The sequence below is a fragment of the Trachemys scripta genome, chromosome 9 (genome assembly GCF_013100865.1).
Source record: "Trachemys scripta elegans isolate TJP31775 chromosome 9, CAS_Tse_1.0, whole genome shotgun sequence".
Taxonomy (NCBI): Eukaryota; Metazoa; Chordata; order Testudines; family Emydidae; genus Trachemys; species Trachemys scripta.
This window is the reverse complement of record NC_048306.1, coordinates 11,104,724-11,122,626: the sequence shown is the minus strand read 5'-3', so window position 1 is coordinate 11,122,626 and position 17,903 is coordinate 11,104,724. Positions and strand designations below refer to the sequence as shown.

Below are 17,903 nucleotides of genomic sequence, written 5' to 3'. Positions count from 1 at the left end.
CTTACGCAAGGATTACTCGGCTTGGATCCGGTACAGTTAATTGGACTGAATGCACTACAAACCAGATAATTACAACAAAGAGTCTGGTGGCACCTTAAAGACTAACAGATTTATTTGGGCATAAGCTTTCGTGGACGAAAGCTTATGCTCTAATAAATTTGTTAGTCTCTAAGGTGCCACAAGTACTCCTGTTCTGTTCTTCTTTTTGCGGATACAGACTAACACGGCTGCTACTCTGAAACCTGTCTAGGGCAAGGCGCAAATCGGCAAGGAATTCAATACATCCTTTCAATGACTTCATTGGGAGCGGAGGGCAGCCAGCCACCACCTATTGTGAGGTACCTTTGTAGGATCAGGGCCATAGACTGCAAGGTCTTGGGAGTAGAGGCTGTTCCTTCTTAGGTATCCATCAAGTACCCTGCCCATTGTGTAAATACATACCAGTACTCCAATTGTTAAAATCTTAGCTAGAGTTACATTAAATGCATTAACTTACCCCATTACGATTAAATTTGTCATTCTTTCTATGACAATATCTGCAGAAATAAAATCCTCAATGAGGCATTCAGGGACAAATACAGAGGCAGTGAGCAAGGTGATATAAATTAGACTCCAAGAGTCTCCTACACAGATTATTAAGGTTGGACAGCACCTAACACAAAGGTCTAGAACTCAGAGTTGCCAACTTTCACCATTGGATTGTGAGTCTTGCAATATCTGGAATTTTTCTTAAAGCTCCAGCTGGTGGAATCATGTGTTTCACAAGACACCCAGCTTCCATAATAAGAGTTTCTAGTCATCATGGTTACAAAGAAAAACTTGAAAACATGAAACCTAGAGGCTCAGAAACCAAAATGCAACCTAAAAAACCTCAATATTTCATGATTTTTAGACAGTCTCTTGATATTTGAGCATTTGGGGTCAGCGATACGACTTATCAAGTGATTCAATGAGCTGGAAAAGGAGAAGCCCCATCCTACTTTGATATATATCCCTTCTTCCAGGCCCCGCTCTGTGTGGTAGTTACATCCTCTGAGGCTCCTTTATAATTGATAGCAGGGCTGTAAGCATGTCTGAAGGAGAATAAGTTAAACTAAACTAACCCAAGTTCAAACTATATCCTCCCCATACTGTTATAGGCTGAGAAACATGGACACTACACCTCTCAGAGTGGGCAAAGCTGGAGGCTTTCCACACAAAATGCCAAGATCATATATTGGGCAGAAAGTGGAATGACTTCATCTATAATGCAGATGTTTATGGTCGCTCCGGTCTATAGACAACTGGGGCCATTGTCCACAGACGGCACCTTACGCTTTTCGGATATGTCGCAAGAATGCCACAAGACGTTCTGGCGAACGCTGTTCTCCGGGTGGCTTGTAACCTCTGGGATAAAATTCCACCAACCGAGGGGTGGAGGTGGCCCAGGGGCAGACCCCCTATTACGTGGGTTTCTCAAGTCTATTCCGATGTTGGACCCTCAGGCCATCAAGCCCTTGCGGCCACACAGGAATGAACCAAATGGCGAACGACTGCTACGGCTGATTGTTTGGCTAAGCTTTGAAGAAGAGAAGCTAATCCTTACACATCACCCCTAAGCCCAAGCTCTCCTTTCACATGTGGAACTTCATAATAAAACCCCAGCAGGCTAAGAGGAGAGATCATTTGCCAAAAAGGCTCTGCCTTCCTTAGGGGACAGTAAATGAAGTTGACACAGCGGAGGCGTGGATCTGAGATTCAGCACAAAGTTCATTCATGCGACAAACAGGATTTCAATTTGAAATGTTCAGTCCAAGCCCCTCAGAAGACAGCGCCTCAGTCATTCAAAACCAGATCAGCAGCTTTAAGGAGCTTTACTCCTGTATTTGTACAAGACGAATTTACGTTCAGCCCATTGGGCACACTTTGCACTCTCCACAGAAAAACATGCCCATCGCCAAAGGCCAGTTAATGGAATGGAACAGTTCACGGCTTTGCCGGAGCAGCCACCAAGTACTCCCTCCCTCCCCAACAAACCTAAAGCGTAGCCCAGCCTTCATTAGTAGCCCTTCATTGCCACAGGCCCTGGGAAGGGCCTAGCCATCACTGCTAGAATACAGAGAGACCAGGCTTGTTAAGAGAGGGTTTGCAGAATAAGGGCTCGAATGGGAAGACCATCAGAATCCCTGGGGAGGAATCCAGAGAACAAACCTTTCCCAAGAGGTGCGAGTGGCCGAGTCATGGAAACAACAGCAGCACCTGGATTATGTTAGGGTGAAAATAGCATGAAGTAATGACAAATGGGAAGAAAAGGTCCATCATCAGTGGCCATTAGCCAACATGGTCAGGGAGGCGAGCCGATGCTCTCGGCATCCCTAAGCCTCTGAGTGCCAGAAACTGGGACTGGACGACAGGGGATGGATCACTCAGTTATTGCCTTGTTCTGTTCATTCCCTCTGACACACGAGGCAGTGGCTATTGTTGGAGGACAGGACACTGGGCTAGATGGACCGCTGGTCTGACTCAGTATGGCCGTTCCTGGGGAGAACAGTTCAGACAACAGGCACTTTTATAAATCAGGGACCCACTAACACAGCCCCTGGGCACCCTATTTTATTGGCCCAGCCCCACAATTAGGAGGGAACACATGTCGAAAGACCCAAAACAAAAATGCCTTCAATTAATTTCCCCTTTATTTAGGTGTCACTGCAAGTCTGCATGCTCAGGGGCCTTGTTTCAACACATGGAACATTCCCAGGAAGAACTCTGGGTTTGAATATATTAAAGGAAACTCTCTAGACATTGGAAGTAAATATCCAGACTGAGCAGCACCTGATGTCTGTTCAGAGGCCAACACTGAGACGCTCAAAACCCTTTTGCGGCTTGGAGGATTGGAGCAGTAATGCTAAACGTAGGTTAGGCGGAAAGATGGGAAGCCCTGTTGCATTGCTGCAGGAAAGAAGGAAAAGGGAAACAAGATACGCTGGAAGGTTATGAAATGCGACAAAGGTGAACAAATCATGTGGAGGAAGGGGGGGGGTCGATCTAAGATACGCAACTTCAGCTATGCTATTCACGCAACTGAAGTCGAAGTATCTTAGCTCGACTTACCTGGCCGTCCTCACGGCGGCAAGTCAACCACCGCAGCTCCCCCATTGACTCCACTTACTCCTCCTGCCAAGGTGGAGTACGGGCATCGATTCGGGGATCGATTTATCACGTCTAAACGAGACATGATAAATCGATCCCCGATAGATCAATTACTACCTTTATTCCACAAGGATCTGAACCCAGCACAACACTTGAAATCATTTCAGTTTGGGAACAGATAGAGGAGTAGGCTGGTTTGCCTATCCCTAGGGCATGATGTTTCACTAAGCACAATTTAGCAGCTGGCACAGGACAGCATTGTGGAGACTGGCAACCCTCTCAGACACACATTTTGTTTTGCTTTACTTGTTTAAAGAAACGTGCATTGGGATTTGCATTATGAATATGAGCCTCAAAAATGGAGAAGAATGCTTCGCGGAAAGGCATGTCCAAGCGCCAAAGATAGCAAGGCATTGCTGAGTGCCTGGGCATCTGACAGAAAACCAGAGCTCTCAGTAGGTGGGCTCAGCATACTAGGCCCTGTCTGTACACAAGTTGCACCACTTTATGCTGGCATAGTTATGCTCAGCTATATTGGGGAAAAAAGCCTTTTAGACCAGTATAGTTATTACTATATATGAGGGAGAATAAGCTACACCAGTATAAAGGTGCCTTATACCAGTATTACTGCATACACCGTAAGGTTTGTTCCAGTGTAACTATCTGTAAAAATAGAACTCACACAATCCCATCCAAAATAATGATACAAAAGTTGAGTGTAGGCCAGGCCTTGGTAGGTTCAATGGAAACGGCCTCAGTGCTCTTGTTCAGACCTAGCTCTAGCAAAGGAAAGAGGAGAAAGCAAAACAAGAATGATTGTGACCAACTTCTGGAGAGGATACAGAATCCAAGTCTGCGTCTGCCCCTGGTAACCCAGGAAACTATCGGCTCATGGATCCCACACAAAGTCATGGAAAGGCTGATATGGGATGCAATTATTAAAGAAGTAAAAGGTGGTAGCATAATTAATGCCAGTCAATATAGTTTTATGGAAAATGGGTCTTGTCAAACAAATGATTTTTTTTTTTAAATGAGGTTACAAGTTTGGTTGATTAAAAGGCAACTGTACTGACAAATATTTTTAGACTTCGGTAAGGCATTTGACTTAATCTTGCATGACATTCTGATAATGAAAAACTAGCACTACACAAGAGTCACCGTGGCCCATATTAAATGGATTAAAAACTGGTTGAACTAGTGCACTTAATTGGAGCTAGACCAATGATAATTTGACCCAATGACGTTTCATTGACATTAAGACAGGCAGCCTCTTTTCATTCTGATGATGGTATGTGAACCAGAAAGAAGAGCTTCGCTCTCAGAGCACAAGGAGTTAGAAAAAAATAAACCCTCAAGCACCTTTTTACCAGGAAGCTAAGAGAATGCGATCTAGCGTCACTGAGACACAGTCAAATGGAATCTCGTTGCCATTGTTACGGTCAATTTTCAGAGCAGAACCAGATTTTTCACACTTGTGCCGTTCCCTTTTCTAGTAGGGCAGAGAGGAATTATTGTGCCCAGATTAGAAAGCGAAAGTTCAAATACACATTTAGCCAAACATCATTCAGATGTCAGTGGGAGGGCATGTACTTTTGAGGAGGGTGGGTTTTTTTGTGCCAGATACTGCATAACTAAGGCATTCAGCTTCCCACCACACCAGGGGAAGATAAATAAGTGCAGAGAGAAAGAAAGCCAGGGTGAAATGGACCAGCGCTTGACATTTCTTCTTATACCTTCGTTTCAAACAAACATTCTGTAGTAAAGCACGACGGATACATGTGAGGGGAGGAAAAAAAAAATCACATTTGCAATGGCCTGTAGCATTAGTGAGAGCTGCAAATATAAATCATGAGGCGAATATACTCGGCAGACGGCAATAGCACTAGACACACAGTCCAACCAAGAGTCTTTAGCTCCCTTCTAAAAATTTGCACGCTGCCAGATGCAAATGTGCAAGTGTGAATGACTCAGCAACCATGAAATTAAGCAAATTAAGATGCTGACTTAAAAAAAAAAAAATCCAAACACAGATTCATTGCTGTGTATAATAGTGATTTTTTGTAACTATAAATACAGAAGAGGGGAGGGAGAATAAAACATGAATTTGCTAGAAAAGAGTCATAGGAGAAACTATATTGATCAGCTCTTTGTTGAGGTCATTAGTGTGTCAAGGGCCATGGTGAGCAGGTGAAATGCTTATGGTCAGCTCCTTTCCTTGTCACACATGTATCTTTCAAACACCACTGGCAGAGGGCTCGATTGTCAGACTTCACTCCCCTGCATAGCGAAGCAGGTCCCGCTTTACTGCGCAGACTGGGCAACCACTGATGGTACAAAAGCGGGAACTTCTCATCCACTGCACCTCCCTGTGGGTGAGAACATAAGAACGGCCATACTGGGCCAAAAGACCACAAGGCCGTCTAGCCCAGTATCCTGTCTGCTGAGGGGCCAATGCCAGGTGCCCCAGAGGGAATGAACAGAACAGGTGATCATCAAGTGATCCATCCCCCGTCGCCCATTCCCAGCATCTGGCAAACAGAGGCTAGGGACACCATCCCTGCCCGTCCTGGCTACTAGCCATTGATGGACCTATCCTCCATAAACTTACCTCGTTAGTGGGCAGGGCTGGGGCAGAGAGGGGCAGGCAGTGGGAAGAGTCCTGGCTCTTCCCTGCCCCCCTAACTTGCTGTCCAGAGGAGCTGGCCAGGTGAAAAGGTAGGGAGTAAGCAGCTTCAGGAAATGGATGAAATATTTTACTAGGGGGAGGAATTGGGACTGAGTGACAGTTTGCCTCTGGTCTGCTCCTGGGTGGTGGTGCAGCTACACACTAGATCAAACTCAGAGCGGAGTGTAAATTATAATCTAGCCCATAGTGTGTGGGTCCAGTATAGGCTGGGTGTCAGCAACCTGAATATGGGTTGTCTGACTTAGTGGTTACAGCCAGAGTCCTTCCTAGTGGTTAGAGCCAGGGCCAGGACTCAGGAGACAGAGCCCAGGGTCAGAGCTGGAATCAGAAGTCAGGCAAGGGAACAAGCCTGGGAGTAAATCAGGCACAGAAGCAATTGCTGCAAGAGGCATAAGCATTGATCAGCAAGCAACAACCTGCTACTGCTGTGCTTACAGGCACGCCTGCTGGGTCCCCTCAGCCAATCAGGCAGTTCTGCTGGAGCTCACTTGCGTTCATTGGTCTGGCTGGAGACTGAGGTAGCTAGTCCCAGGTTCGGTTGCTGGTTCTCATTCCTGACGTTGGGTTATGTGCTAGGATATCCCTAGGAGCTGCCTACTTGAGCAGTACTTCTTAGACCCAGTGCTCCCACCACCACATACAAGCAACTTCAGTGGAGACCTTGCCACTGAACTTACACCTACCAGTGCTGTTCGACATATTCATCCATGTTCTGGGGTAATCAGTGAGGTGGCAAAGTTGGAACACAATACAAAACTACTCAAGATAGTTAAGTCCAAAGTAGACTGCGGACAGTTACAAAGGGATTTCATAAAACTGGGTGACTGGGCAACAAAATAGCAGCTGAAATTCAATGTTGATAAATGCGAAGTAATGCACGTTGGAAAACCTAATCCCAACTATGCACACAAAATGATGGGGTCTAAATTAGCAGTTACCACTCAAGGCAGATCTTGGAATCATCATGATAATTCCAATATCTACTCAATGTGCAACGGCAGTCAAAAAAGCTAACAGAATATTAGGAACCATTAGGAAAGGGATAGATCAGGGGTCGGCAACGTTCGGCACGTGGCTCGCTAGGGTAAGCACTCTGGCAGGCCGGGCCAGTTTTATTTACCTGCTGATGTGGCAGGTTCGGCCGATCACGGCCCCCACTAGCCGCGGTTCGCCGTCCCGGGCCAGATCCTACAAATTCCTACATACATAGGGCTTATTCATACAAGTCTTTGCAGGATCAGGGTCTCAATCCTTGCCAGGAACAACAGCTATTTAAAATTGATGGGGAGGTTGTAAGGGTAAGGACTAAGTTAAGACTGCAGGACTGGGCCCCTGGTAACAAAGAAAATTGCTTATTGACAATAAAATAGGAAAATATGCTCAGAAACTAAGACGATGTGAATCTTGCGTTAGTATAAAGATCCTGGCAGGGCAACAGTTAACAGGCTAACCACATTTTTGAGAACGCCTGGGAGATAAAGCAAGAATAAAAGATCTACAGGGCCTGCCAGAAACTCATACCTTGTTACTAGATAGCCAGAACTGTGTTTTCAAACCCACAACACACTTTTCGGCCCTCTCGCCATGTCCCAATACTAAAGTGACATGCGTTATTATATTTCTCCCTGCTTCTCGTTGCTAATAAAAACAATGGTTCAGCTATTTACAGTCTTGGGCCTGATCCTGCATTTTTATACATGCAAAGCTCCTAGGGATGCCATTGGAAGGTTTGGGTTTTCAAGGAACCCAGAATTAGGCCCTATGCCCTCTTATTTTTTAGCGTGTTCAAGAAAGCTGGAGATGTGTATTCAGGCTGAAGCTCCAGTAAGAACATGCTCCTTTAGCAAAAGTTTTCGTCCACATTCAGCTCCAATGTTATTAAGCCAACAGAATGTGCAAGAGAGAAATTTTAACATATACATGCCAGAGGCTGGTGTAACCATTTGTCACTATTTTGTAGTTGTCACATTCTAAATATTCAGTTCATAATGATTAGAGGTCTCTGTTGTAGCTACAAAGGGACCATCACCATGGAAATGACCACACCGCACCTTAATGGGGCAGGGACGCTGACTTTGTCTGGTTTTGCTGGAGGAAGGTAGCAGTGTTTCGGGGGGCAGTGGGGTGGGAAGGGAAGGAGGTCACAAGCTGCTGCAGAAAAGTGTGTGGGGGGGTCAGCATGGTGATGCTGACTCATCCCCTAGGACTGTAAGTGCAGAAGGCCTTAAAAGGGCATTAGAAGCCCTTTCTCTACGCAGCAGGCAAAGCAGCACCCACCCTCCCTCCCCCTAAAGAGGCAAATACCAGGTTTGCTTAGGACCTGCTGTGGGCATCCGCTCCTGGATGGAAAATGAAGGGGGACTGGTGGAAGCCCCCAGGTAATCACTGAATGAACATGGAGTTGCCTGCACTGTATACTTGTATCTGTTGGGTACTCCCAGACATCTAATAATAAAGTTGCGGCCTGATTAAACCCATATGAAGTATCTCTTGTCCTTCTTTCGATATAGCCAAACGAAGTAGGGGCCAAGTTCTCCACTTACTCACACTGTGTTTATACCTGTTTGACTTCAAAGTTACTCCAGATTTATGCCATTCATTGCAAACAGGAGGAAGATCAGGCCCACTGACTACAATGGCAATAGTACCCATGAGGGAGTGCGGAACTTGTCCCCTGCAATCAGTTGTTGCTCCAAAGTTACATCTGTTGAGTCTATACTAGCCATGTTCTGATTTCAGTTTATAAAAACAATTTAATAAAAACTTAAGAAGGTCAACGAAGATGTCCTTTTCATGGGATGTATTAACGGTAAATCCCGCTGTCTTATTTTTAAGGCAGACAGCTACTGGGAATCATTCAGGATTGGAAATATTCCCCATTATCACTTAGAATGTAAATATGAACAAATAGAGTTTTTTCACTGTTTTACCTCCATTTTCCTGAAAAGCACAACTTAAAATCTGAAATGCAATCAAGCGATTGAATTTCACATCTCTATCATTCTAGTCAGGGCACACAAGTTACTGATTATCAGGTTTTTATAAAAAGCATTCTCTGTTACTCCTTCCATGAACACGGATCAGAAGACCTAATTTTGAGATTTTGAAACCAAACTTAAGTCAACTGAATATTTAAACTCACATAAGCCTGGTGCAATGTTTTCATATAGAGTGGATATCAATGGCCAGATTTTGTTTGCCATTAAACCATTTTAATTCCAGAGTAACTTCATTGATTACTACAGATTTACACAGAGATCACGAGGGTAAAAAATGTCCCCACATTATGAATGACTTTGTTGAATACACTGCAAGTAGTGGAGACTTGATATCTAAAATATTTTACTAGCTGTAGAACTAGAGGTTGTTTCACTCCCTCTCTAGAAACAGAGACAATGGTGCACTCCATATCAAGATGTAGCTCAACAAAGTTTATCATTTTTAAGAGCCACTGCAAGGAATACATAGAGTTACTGCAGAACAACGTATAGCCAACTCTTTTCACCAACCTAATGGACCCAAGGAAAAATAAATACCATGCTTAGAAATTACTAATACTAGTGTTGATTTTGATAGTTTTCTTATCATTTAAAAAAAATCAAAACTGGTTTCAGTCATGTAGACTGAACGCAGACATGTGTCAAGGAAGTAATGTTTTAAAACCACTAGTACAGCTTTCAAATTATACATGGACAAGCCACTGGAAAAATCTTTACTCCCCGTTTATTTGGTTATTACCAAATGCAGCGAAGATCCAGTATACTAAATGTACGTAAAGCAGGATCTGACCAGCAATTGTTTACAATTGTCATGGGATCTCTTTCTTTTTCATGATCCCTCTTGATTCTTTGGCACCCCAGCCTCCCAGATTGCATATGTTCATGTTCATGTGGAGACCAATCTTGCAGTTCTCTCTTAGGCAACACTCCCATCCAAGTTAATGAGTGTTTTACCAAACTTATGGCTGCAGGACTGGGTCCTTTATTTGCAGCTATCCCCGGGAAACGGAAGGAAAAAATAGTTCCGAGACATTTGAAGACAAAAAGCAACATGAGAAAGAAAAGCAAGTTTGTGCTCAGATGAAGCACTGTTTATTAGAAAGGGCACCGAACAGAGAATCAGGACTCCTGATTTTTATTTCCCCCTCTGTCACAGACTAGCTGTGTTACATTGATCCCCCATCTCCTTTTCATCAGCTAGAAGCCTGGGATAGTTACAGGCAAACACTTTGCAAGGCATTTTACAGAGTAGAGGTGGAAAATGCTACAAGTGGCAAGTATTATTTAATATTTTAATCACACAGAGCCGAGGGCCCAATCCTGCTTCTTTTCCTCCAACTGACTTCAGTAGAAGCAGGATCAGGTCCTCATGTTAAAGACTAGAAACTTCAAGCTTGGCACATAGGAAGTCAGGGAAAGTAACACATTGAGCTATGCCAACTTGGAAAACGCCCTGAAAGTTTGGTGTGAGTGTATCTTAGTGAAATAATGTGGTGCTCAGTGACTTTAAGAGATTGCAGACGCAGAGTATTAATTAGAATAAGGGACTTGGACTAGTTTCGCTCCCCAATTAAAACCATAATCCCAAGGAAGAAGTTGATTATACCCTTCATTGTCAAATTTTAGTTCTGCAGTTCCTCTAATTGCAGATAATCACCCTGCGGCTGATGACAATGGGGCACAATTGCTGCTTTGTTTTGCTTTCCATTTTATTTTTAAATCCTAAATGCCCCTCTCTGCGCCGCCCAGCAGCGCCGGGAGAGGAATCCCGGAGCGGGTTGAGCGCGCTGCAGGGCCGAAGGCCGCGAATATAGCCCCAGTAAAGGCAAAGGGGAATTCACCTGCAGCGCGAAGGGGTCTCCGGTGGGGGAGTCAATACCCCAACTCCCCTCAGCTGCAAAGCGGAGCAGCCTCAGGTTTGGGGTGGGACGATTTCTCTTGCCCTTGGGAGTCTCCTGCTGCCTGGGGGACGCAGGGTGGATCTGCAACACGGGCAGCTCCCTTCGGCCAAGCGACCCCCTGGCCGAGTCCCGGCTCTGTCCGTGCCGGGGCGCACATCACACCGCGGGCTCCGCACGGCTGAAGAGTTTGCAAAGTTGCAGGGCGCGTCTCCCGGGCTCCCCGCAGCTCCCGACTCGGAGCCCCCCGGCTGATGGCCAAGGGGCGCCGGGAGTTTGCTCCCCACACTTAGCCGGGGGAGGAGGGGCCCGAGTACCTTCTCCTGAGGCCCCGTGAGTGGAGGGGCAGCCCGGGGCGGAGGTCGGAGCTGCCCCGGTCCCAGGCTGGCCTTGCACCCAAAGGCGCAGCGCCGTGCGCCCCCAGCCCAGCCCCCGAGGAGGGGGCGACGCGGAACTCACCGGCGTTGCGGAGCTTCTTGTTCCTCAGCACGGACAGGATCACCAGCGCGTTGCCCACGAGGTCCCCCACGATGGTGAAGATGATCACCGCGGCCAGGGCGGTGGTGGCCCCGGCGGACGGGCGAGCCCCCAGGCTGCAGTCCGGGCAGCTCCCGTTGCCGTCCGGCAGCTCCATGCGCAGCGCTCCCAGGGGCGCCTCCCTCCGTCCCCAGCCCCCAAATTCAGGCTCCTCTCCGGGGAGCAGCGCTGCCTCTGACACTGCTCTCCATGCTGCCGGAGCCTCTCTGGCTGCCAGTCCCAGTCCCACCCCATCAGCCAGGAGCCATCACTCCCCGACCCCCCCGCGGCCCGCTCCCTACCCTGCCAGCCCCCCCTCCGGACAGAGACGCCGGCAGCAGAGCGCTCAGCCAAATAAGGCGTCCCACCTCTCCAAGGCGCAGGGCGCCCCCCGCCTCGCCTTGCCTCGGGCACCTGCTCCGCTCCGGGCCAACGCTGAGCGGCCAGACCCCGCTCCCAGCTGGTCCCACGCCGCCCGTGGCGCTCGCACACCCACCTTCGTCAAGCCAAGCCCGGCCCGTCTTCAGCCCTGCCCCGCCACTCGGGGATCCTCCTGCGCGGTGTCCGCGCCCTTGGGGAGTCGCCGCTCTCCCCGTGCGCAACGGCGGGGCTTGCTGGCCATGCCCGGGGCTGACACCTGCGCTCGCCGGCCACTCCCCCGTGCGCCTCCCCGGGAAATGGTGCGCTCCCAGCGGTGCGCGCTGGCCACTGGCTCCCGGCCCTGCCCCGGGGCCCTACGCTGCCTGGGCAGGTGTGACACCCGGCTGGCCTCAAGCGGATACAGAGCGCCCCGATTCTCCGCGTCCCCCCGGCTTCCCGTTACTGACCCCAGCTGGGGGGGGGGGGTCCTAGCAAATCCGAACCGGAAGAGCACCCATCCGGCTGGGACCGATCACACGTGGGCCAGCCGGCCAAGAGCGAGAGAGACCTCAACCATGGGCCAGACGCTCCCACGGCTGACTCCTCGGTTTGGTGGGAAGAGCTGGACTTTCTAACACCGACAACCCTCGGGATCGGCCTGGGGGGAAAGACCGAGCAGTCACCCCCGGCGATGAATTCACGGCAAACCTGAGACGTGAATGTAGCCACTTTAGCTCCCAGCTGAGAGCATGTCAGCTTCCAAGGACTGTACAACTGAGATCCCCAAACGGTGCCCTGCCAAACTACTCCCGGTCCCCTGCCCCTGGCTTTTCTCCTTGCTTCCAGCTGATAATTCTCATTAAAAAGCAGCGGGAAATGTTTCTCTTCCAGGCAGGGACTCGGTGAGAGGCGGGCTCAGTTGTGCTAAGACTTGGCTCTAGGATGACTTTACCATGAACTTAAAGTGAACTTAATCTGAAATCAGTTATCATTGCTGGGGAGCGCCCATAGGGACGTTATGGGCTTGTGAACAGATGGGGAAGATAACCCTGTGGAAGTGCGAAGGGGAGGGGAGGCCGCCAAGAGACGTGGTCTCTGCGAGGAAGTTGGAGGTCTCTGGTGTAGGACACGCTGCTGGAAGTCGGAGAAAACTCCGTTATTCTGTGGGAACCTCCGCGGGAAAAAAAAAAAGTTTTGGCAGTCGCAGGGTGTGGGAAAGCTGTCAGATGGCGCCACCACGCGGTCTCCTTTCGCAAGCGCAGTTCCATACGGGCATCCTCTCGAGGAGTCTGTGAAAGGGTATTTCCATTTTCTCTCTCAACTTTTTAATGCTGGTTTCAGACCTGCCTTGTGCCTTCTTTTGTTAGGCCCGGATCCTTCAATGAGCTGCAGGTGGGCAGACCCTTGTGCTCGCAGGGAGCTCCCCTGAAGTCAGCAGCAGCTCATTGTAGGACTGCGGCCTCTTACATGTGTTTACTTTGTCTTTCTAGTATAGGGGCACAGAATACACTAGAACCACTAATGAAGTACCTGTCAATCATTGAAAGGGGAAACCCTTCCTTTTTGTTTAAGTTCTATCCCACGTTTAAAGGAAAGCGTGGGGGATTTTTCAGAATCTCAGGTTCCTACAATGTTATTTATACCAAACACACTGGAATTGATTTATTTAAATTAACAATGTAATTAGCAAAAGAAGGTAAAATGGGCTCATTCCGCAAAGGTTCCCCATTTCTCCACCCAGACTACCTGGTTGATTCACCAAGATGGAAAAGATTATATCTCATTGATTCCACCTGGGGTAGGGTGACCAGATGTCCCCATTTTATAGGGACTGTCCTGACTTTTGGGGCTTTTTCTTATATAGGTACCTATTACCCCCCACCTCCTGTCCCGATTTTTCACACTTGCTATCTGGTCATCCTAACCTGGGGGTGGGGGGAGAACACAACCCTGCAGCCGGTTTGGGGGTGAGATTTTAAAACAGAAGAGGGCAATGAGGAGTAGTGCTTTTGTTTGCTGTACAGATTGTAGCATGCGGCATTTGTACCTGAAATGCCAGTAGAAGGAATTCCCCCATGCGTACCCAGGAGCTCACCCAGCGTCACTGAGCCCTTTATTGGACTCTCCTGCTTGTTGCTGGAGCACTACTGCAGCAGCACTACTGGATCCAGATGTTGAGGAAGTTTTAGCATACACCAGCTACCATTATCTTTAGCGCAGGCTTGGGTAACCCAGCAGATCCAGATGTCTTCGTGATAGGAAGGCTGGTAGCCAGTTTACACTGGTGCTGCAACTGGCTAGAATCAGGACAGTAGCACTCTCCCAGAATCCACAGTGTAATTTACCCACCTGCTTGTTCTCTCACCAGGGACTGGAGGAGGGAAGCTGTCAGCTAGCTCCTCTCTCTTTAGCCCTGTCTGCATCAGGGGATTCAGGCCCAGGGATAGATTAAGGCATAGGCTCCATCTACAGGTTTGTGCCTAGGGCCCCAGTTCCTGGAGTCCTCTGATGCCATCAGTCTCTCAGTTTTCACTTTTAAAACTAGATCTCCGGGCTTTAGGGTTGTGGCGATAACTTCAAAAAGGGGACCTGAGCGTACCTGATGCAGTGACGTCTGTCTGAGACTGCAGAGGGCCTGAAACAATTGTTCTGAGAAGGGTTAACTCTCCCATTCATCTCAATGGACTGCTAACGCTGAATCCCGTTTCTTTGGGTGCACCCCACACAGTGCTTTTCAGGGCTTTGCTGGGATGGTGTCAGGAGCCGCCCACCTGCCAAAAAAGGCATGTGGGGACTGAGTCTTCTCTCCTGGGGGACGGACCCCATCCTGCCTGAAGATAGGAGATGATGGCCTGGGGCTGGATTTACTCTCTCCCAAAAGGAATGAGGATGAGGCCCCCCACCAGTCCAGCAGATAGTTCTTGTCTGGACAGTCTCTACCACTGCTTCCCATCCCCCAAGAGGTGTTGAGTCATAGTGCACAACCACGGCATGGAGTAGTGACCATCATGTGAGAATAGAGCCAACGAGGGCTCTCATTTGGGGGTAGGCCTAGGTCCCAGATTACCTTAATCCAGACCTGCTCTAACTCCCTCTTTTTAACCCTTTAAAACAGTTTTTGGATCTATTTTAAATAACTCATGAATTTATAGGAATTCAGACCTTCCCTGGGTTTAGTCCTTGGTAAGATCAAGCATCTTGGACATGGTGGTAGAAACGTGGTTTAAAAATAATGCTGTTGGTGTTTGATTGACAGTGGGAGGGAGGGAAAGACACCTCTCTGAACTGGAGAAAGGAGCCTGGAGTCTTTCCAAACAATAATACCTCCCTCTTACAGAGCGCTTTTCATCCATACATCTCACAGCACTTTACAAAGGAGGCCAGTATGATTACCCCAGTTTAGAGGCAGGGAAAATAAAGCAGAGGGAGACAATGACTTGCCCAAGATCACCCAGCTAGGGAAGTTGGGGCTTGAAACCAGCCCTTCTGAATGCCAGTCTAGTGGCTCATCCATTACGCCATCACCTGGGGAATAGCTATTGTGTTTAACCTATTTTACATGCTGATATATGAAGAACTGGCATCATCAACAAAGGAGGGGGGTGGGGGGAGAGAACACTTATTCTACATGCCATTGGGGAGATGTGTACACAAGTCCCACTTTACTTTCTATGCTGGGTTTCCTTCCACAGCACAAGTACAACTAAATGCACCTCCTCCCGAAGGTACAGCCCCTGCTGGCCTGGATCACTGCTTAGAGAAGGAGATATGAGGGACAGCGGTGCAGAAAGCCAGCCAGTATCAAACCTTGAATATGGGGTAATCTGCTCTGAGTGCAAATCTGCAGCTTCCATTGAGATCCTGATTTCCACTGGGTTAGTGTGCAGGTGACCTGCGATATACAGTGGATCAGACTAGATGATCCAGGGTTGCTTCTGGACTTAAACGCTATGACTCAGAGCAATGGCACATTTAGGTCTATTTAAACTCATTCATATACAAACCAAGCATATGAAAGCGCTCTGTGCCTCAGACAGTCATTTATGCCTGTGCAAGCCCCTGCTCCCACAGCTTCAACCCAGCTGAAATTGGATTGGCTGCCTGGGAATTCGGCCATCCAGGGAATCCCCCTACCCAGGGAGAAGGCCAGCAGAGTGGCTCTACCCCACTCCGCCTCCTGAGCATCTCTGCACTCCAACTATTCCTGCTTGCTGGATTGGTCCCGTGGGGCGTGGGCCTGTGGGCCTCTATTAGAGCAGCCCAGGCCCCAGCCAACACAAGTCACCAAGGTGGAATGCAGACACACTTTTGCCCAGCACAGCATGGACTCAGCTCAGCCACTGGGCCTTGAGTGCTGAGGGCCTGCAACTCAGCACCAGAATGGAAAGGTGGCATTTTACATCCATATTGCACACGAGTTTGTAACCACACAAGCTGCAAGGCAGGAGAGAATCAGGCCCAAGGTTGCTGCCCCCATTCCCAGGGCTGGTTCAGGGCCTAGTCTTTATTCAGGTGAGTGATCCCTTTAAGTCAATGGGACTAGGGGTCTGAGTAAGGCGAACAAGATGTCAAAATCCTAGCAGTGAGGCTTTGTGGTCTTTGAAACTGGTCCAAACCCCTGTCTGGAAGCTGCAGCTCCTTTACCCTAACTTGAAAGACATGTTTAAACACAAGGTAACGAACAACTGAACAAAGCAAGATCACTTCATAATTTAGGTCAGGCCTGTCTAAGTATCATCAGGGGATGGGAGGAAATGCAAGCAATGTTAGACAGCTTCTGTAATCATCGGCAGTTCATGCAGTCAGGCACGGAGCGTGGGCTAGCGGATCAGAGCCTGAGAAAGGAAAAAGGATTCTATTCTGTGAGTGAAAGAGAGGAATGTTGGCTAGGGAGCTGGGGGCGAGAGAAGCTAAGGAAAGATAAAGACATCAGATAAGTTTATAAGAAGGGCGAGCAGAGAACCAAATATGAAATGAAGCACAGACAATCATCTTAACCAGGGCTGCAAAAGAGTTGTTTTCCTTAGCACTGAACTGAGCATTTTGCCTTCTTCTGCCACACAGGGTCAGATCCTGGATTGATGTGTACGGTCTATTACATTGGGACACTTTGAATGGAGGAATCTGGACTGGGCTTGCCTACACAAGGAAATTGACCAGCATAGAAAGGAATAAATTTATTCTGGAATAAAGCCACTTTTATTCTACATGCTGTTGGGGAGATGGGTACACAAGCCACTTTTACTCCAGAATAGAGTGTCCATCCAGGAGAATCTGAAGTCCACCCAGGGCATCTAAAGAAGTGATGTTTTTTACCCACGAAAGCTTATGCCCAAATAAATCTGTTAGTCTTTAAGGTGCCACCGGACTCCTTGTTGTTTTTGTGGATACAGACTAACACAGCTACCCCCGATACTGGGCACCCAGGAGAGTTACACCAGCATAACCAGGGCAGAATAATTATGCCACTATAGCTATGCTGGTGAATTTCCATGGAGACAAACCCTTAATTAAGATGTTTCCCATGGAACCAGTTTGGCCTAACAATAACAAATGTCAGTTGATTGCTGCTTAATTAGGAGAGTATTAGTATGAATTCTACTTAACTAGACCGATCTTCACCAGTTCCAAGTAGCAAAGAGTGTTATACAGGTGTGAAGTTCTGGTCTAAGTACAGAAGTTGCCAAATAAAATATAAAGAAGAAATTCTGATAAAGTGCAGTGAACAGCATTTTTCTTCAGTAGAGTATTTCATATAATTTTCAGACTCTTTTATCTTAACTAGTCCAGTGAAGAAATGGAGAACTCTACTATACCAGGAAACAAAGGTGAAAAAGAATTAGAGAGGGAGGTTTCAATCACTCTATTTAACATATGCTTTAGTGCAGAGGGAGAGTCACCGTGGATTTTAATTTATGTTACAAAATTTAGCCTTTCTGGTTATGGAAAACAAACATGGGAAACGTGCAGAGCTGGGTTGTGGCTCAATATGGACTGGCTTAATCCCACCAGGTAGCGTCACGTAAACTTTCCCTTTCCCTCACTCATCATTCTAGGGCTAAGGCAGGGGCTGCTCTAAATAATACCAACTGTGGGAACAACCTGCTCTAGGTTGTTACTCTGATTCTGGATTACCAGAATACAATGCACTCCAGTCACAGCCTTGCCTGCCCTGGGATGCCCCACTATGCCCAGAGGGGATGTTTGCAGGGGTGGCATAGACTCCGTAGTTTGGAACCACCCCAAGACAGCTCTAGGGAGTATGCACTAAATTAGAGCTTCCCTGAGACTGCTCTAATTTAGTCAACAGGGTAT

General features: G+C 47.8%; 1 protein-coding gene across 1 annotated transcript in view; it reads right to left on the bottom strand.

Moving 5' to 3' along the window:
* The window catches only part of GPR50 (G protein-coupled receptor 50), a 66,132-nt gene extending 54,786 nt beyond the window's left edge, over nucleotides 1-11,346 (bottom strand). The window contains exon 1 of the mRNA XM_034781751.1: nucleotides 11,172-11,346. Coding sequence (XP_034637642.1) covers nucleotides 11,172-11,346 — 175 coding nt within the window. The remainder of the gene's footprint in view (nucleotides 1-11,171) is intronic.
* Between the last annotated feature and the right edge of the window lie 6,557 nt (nucleotides 11,347-17,903).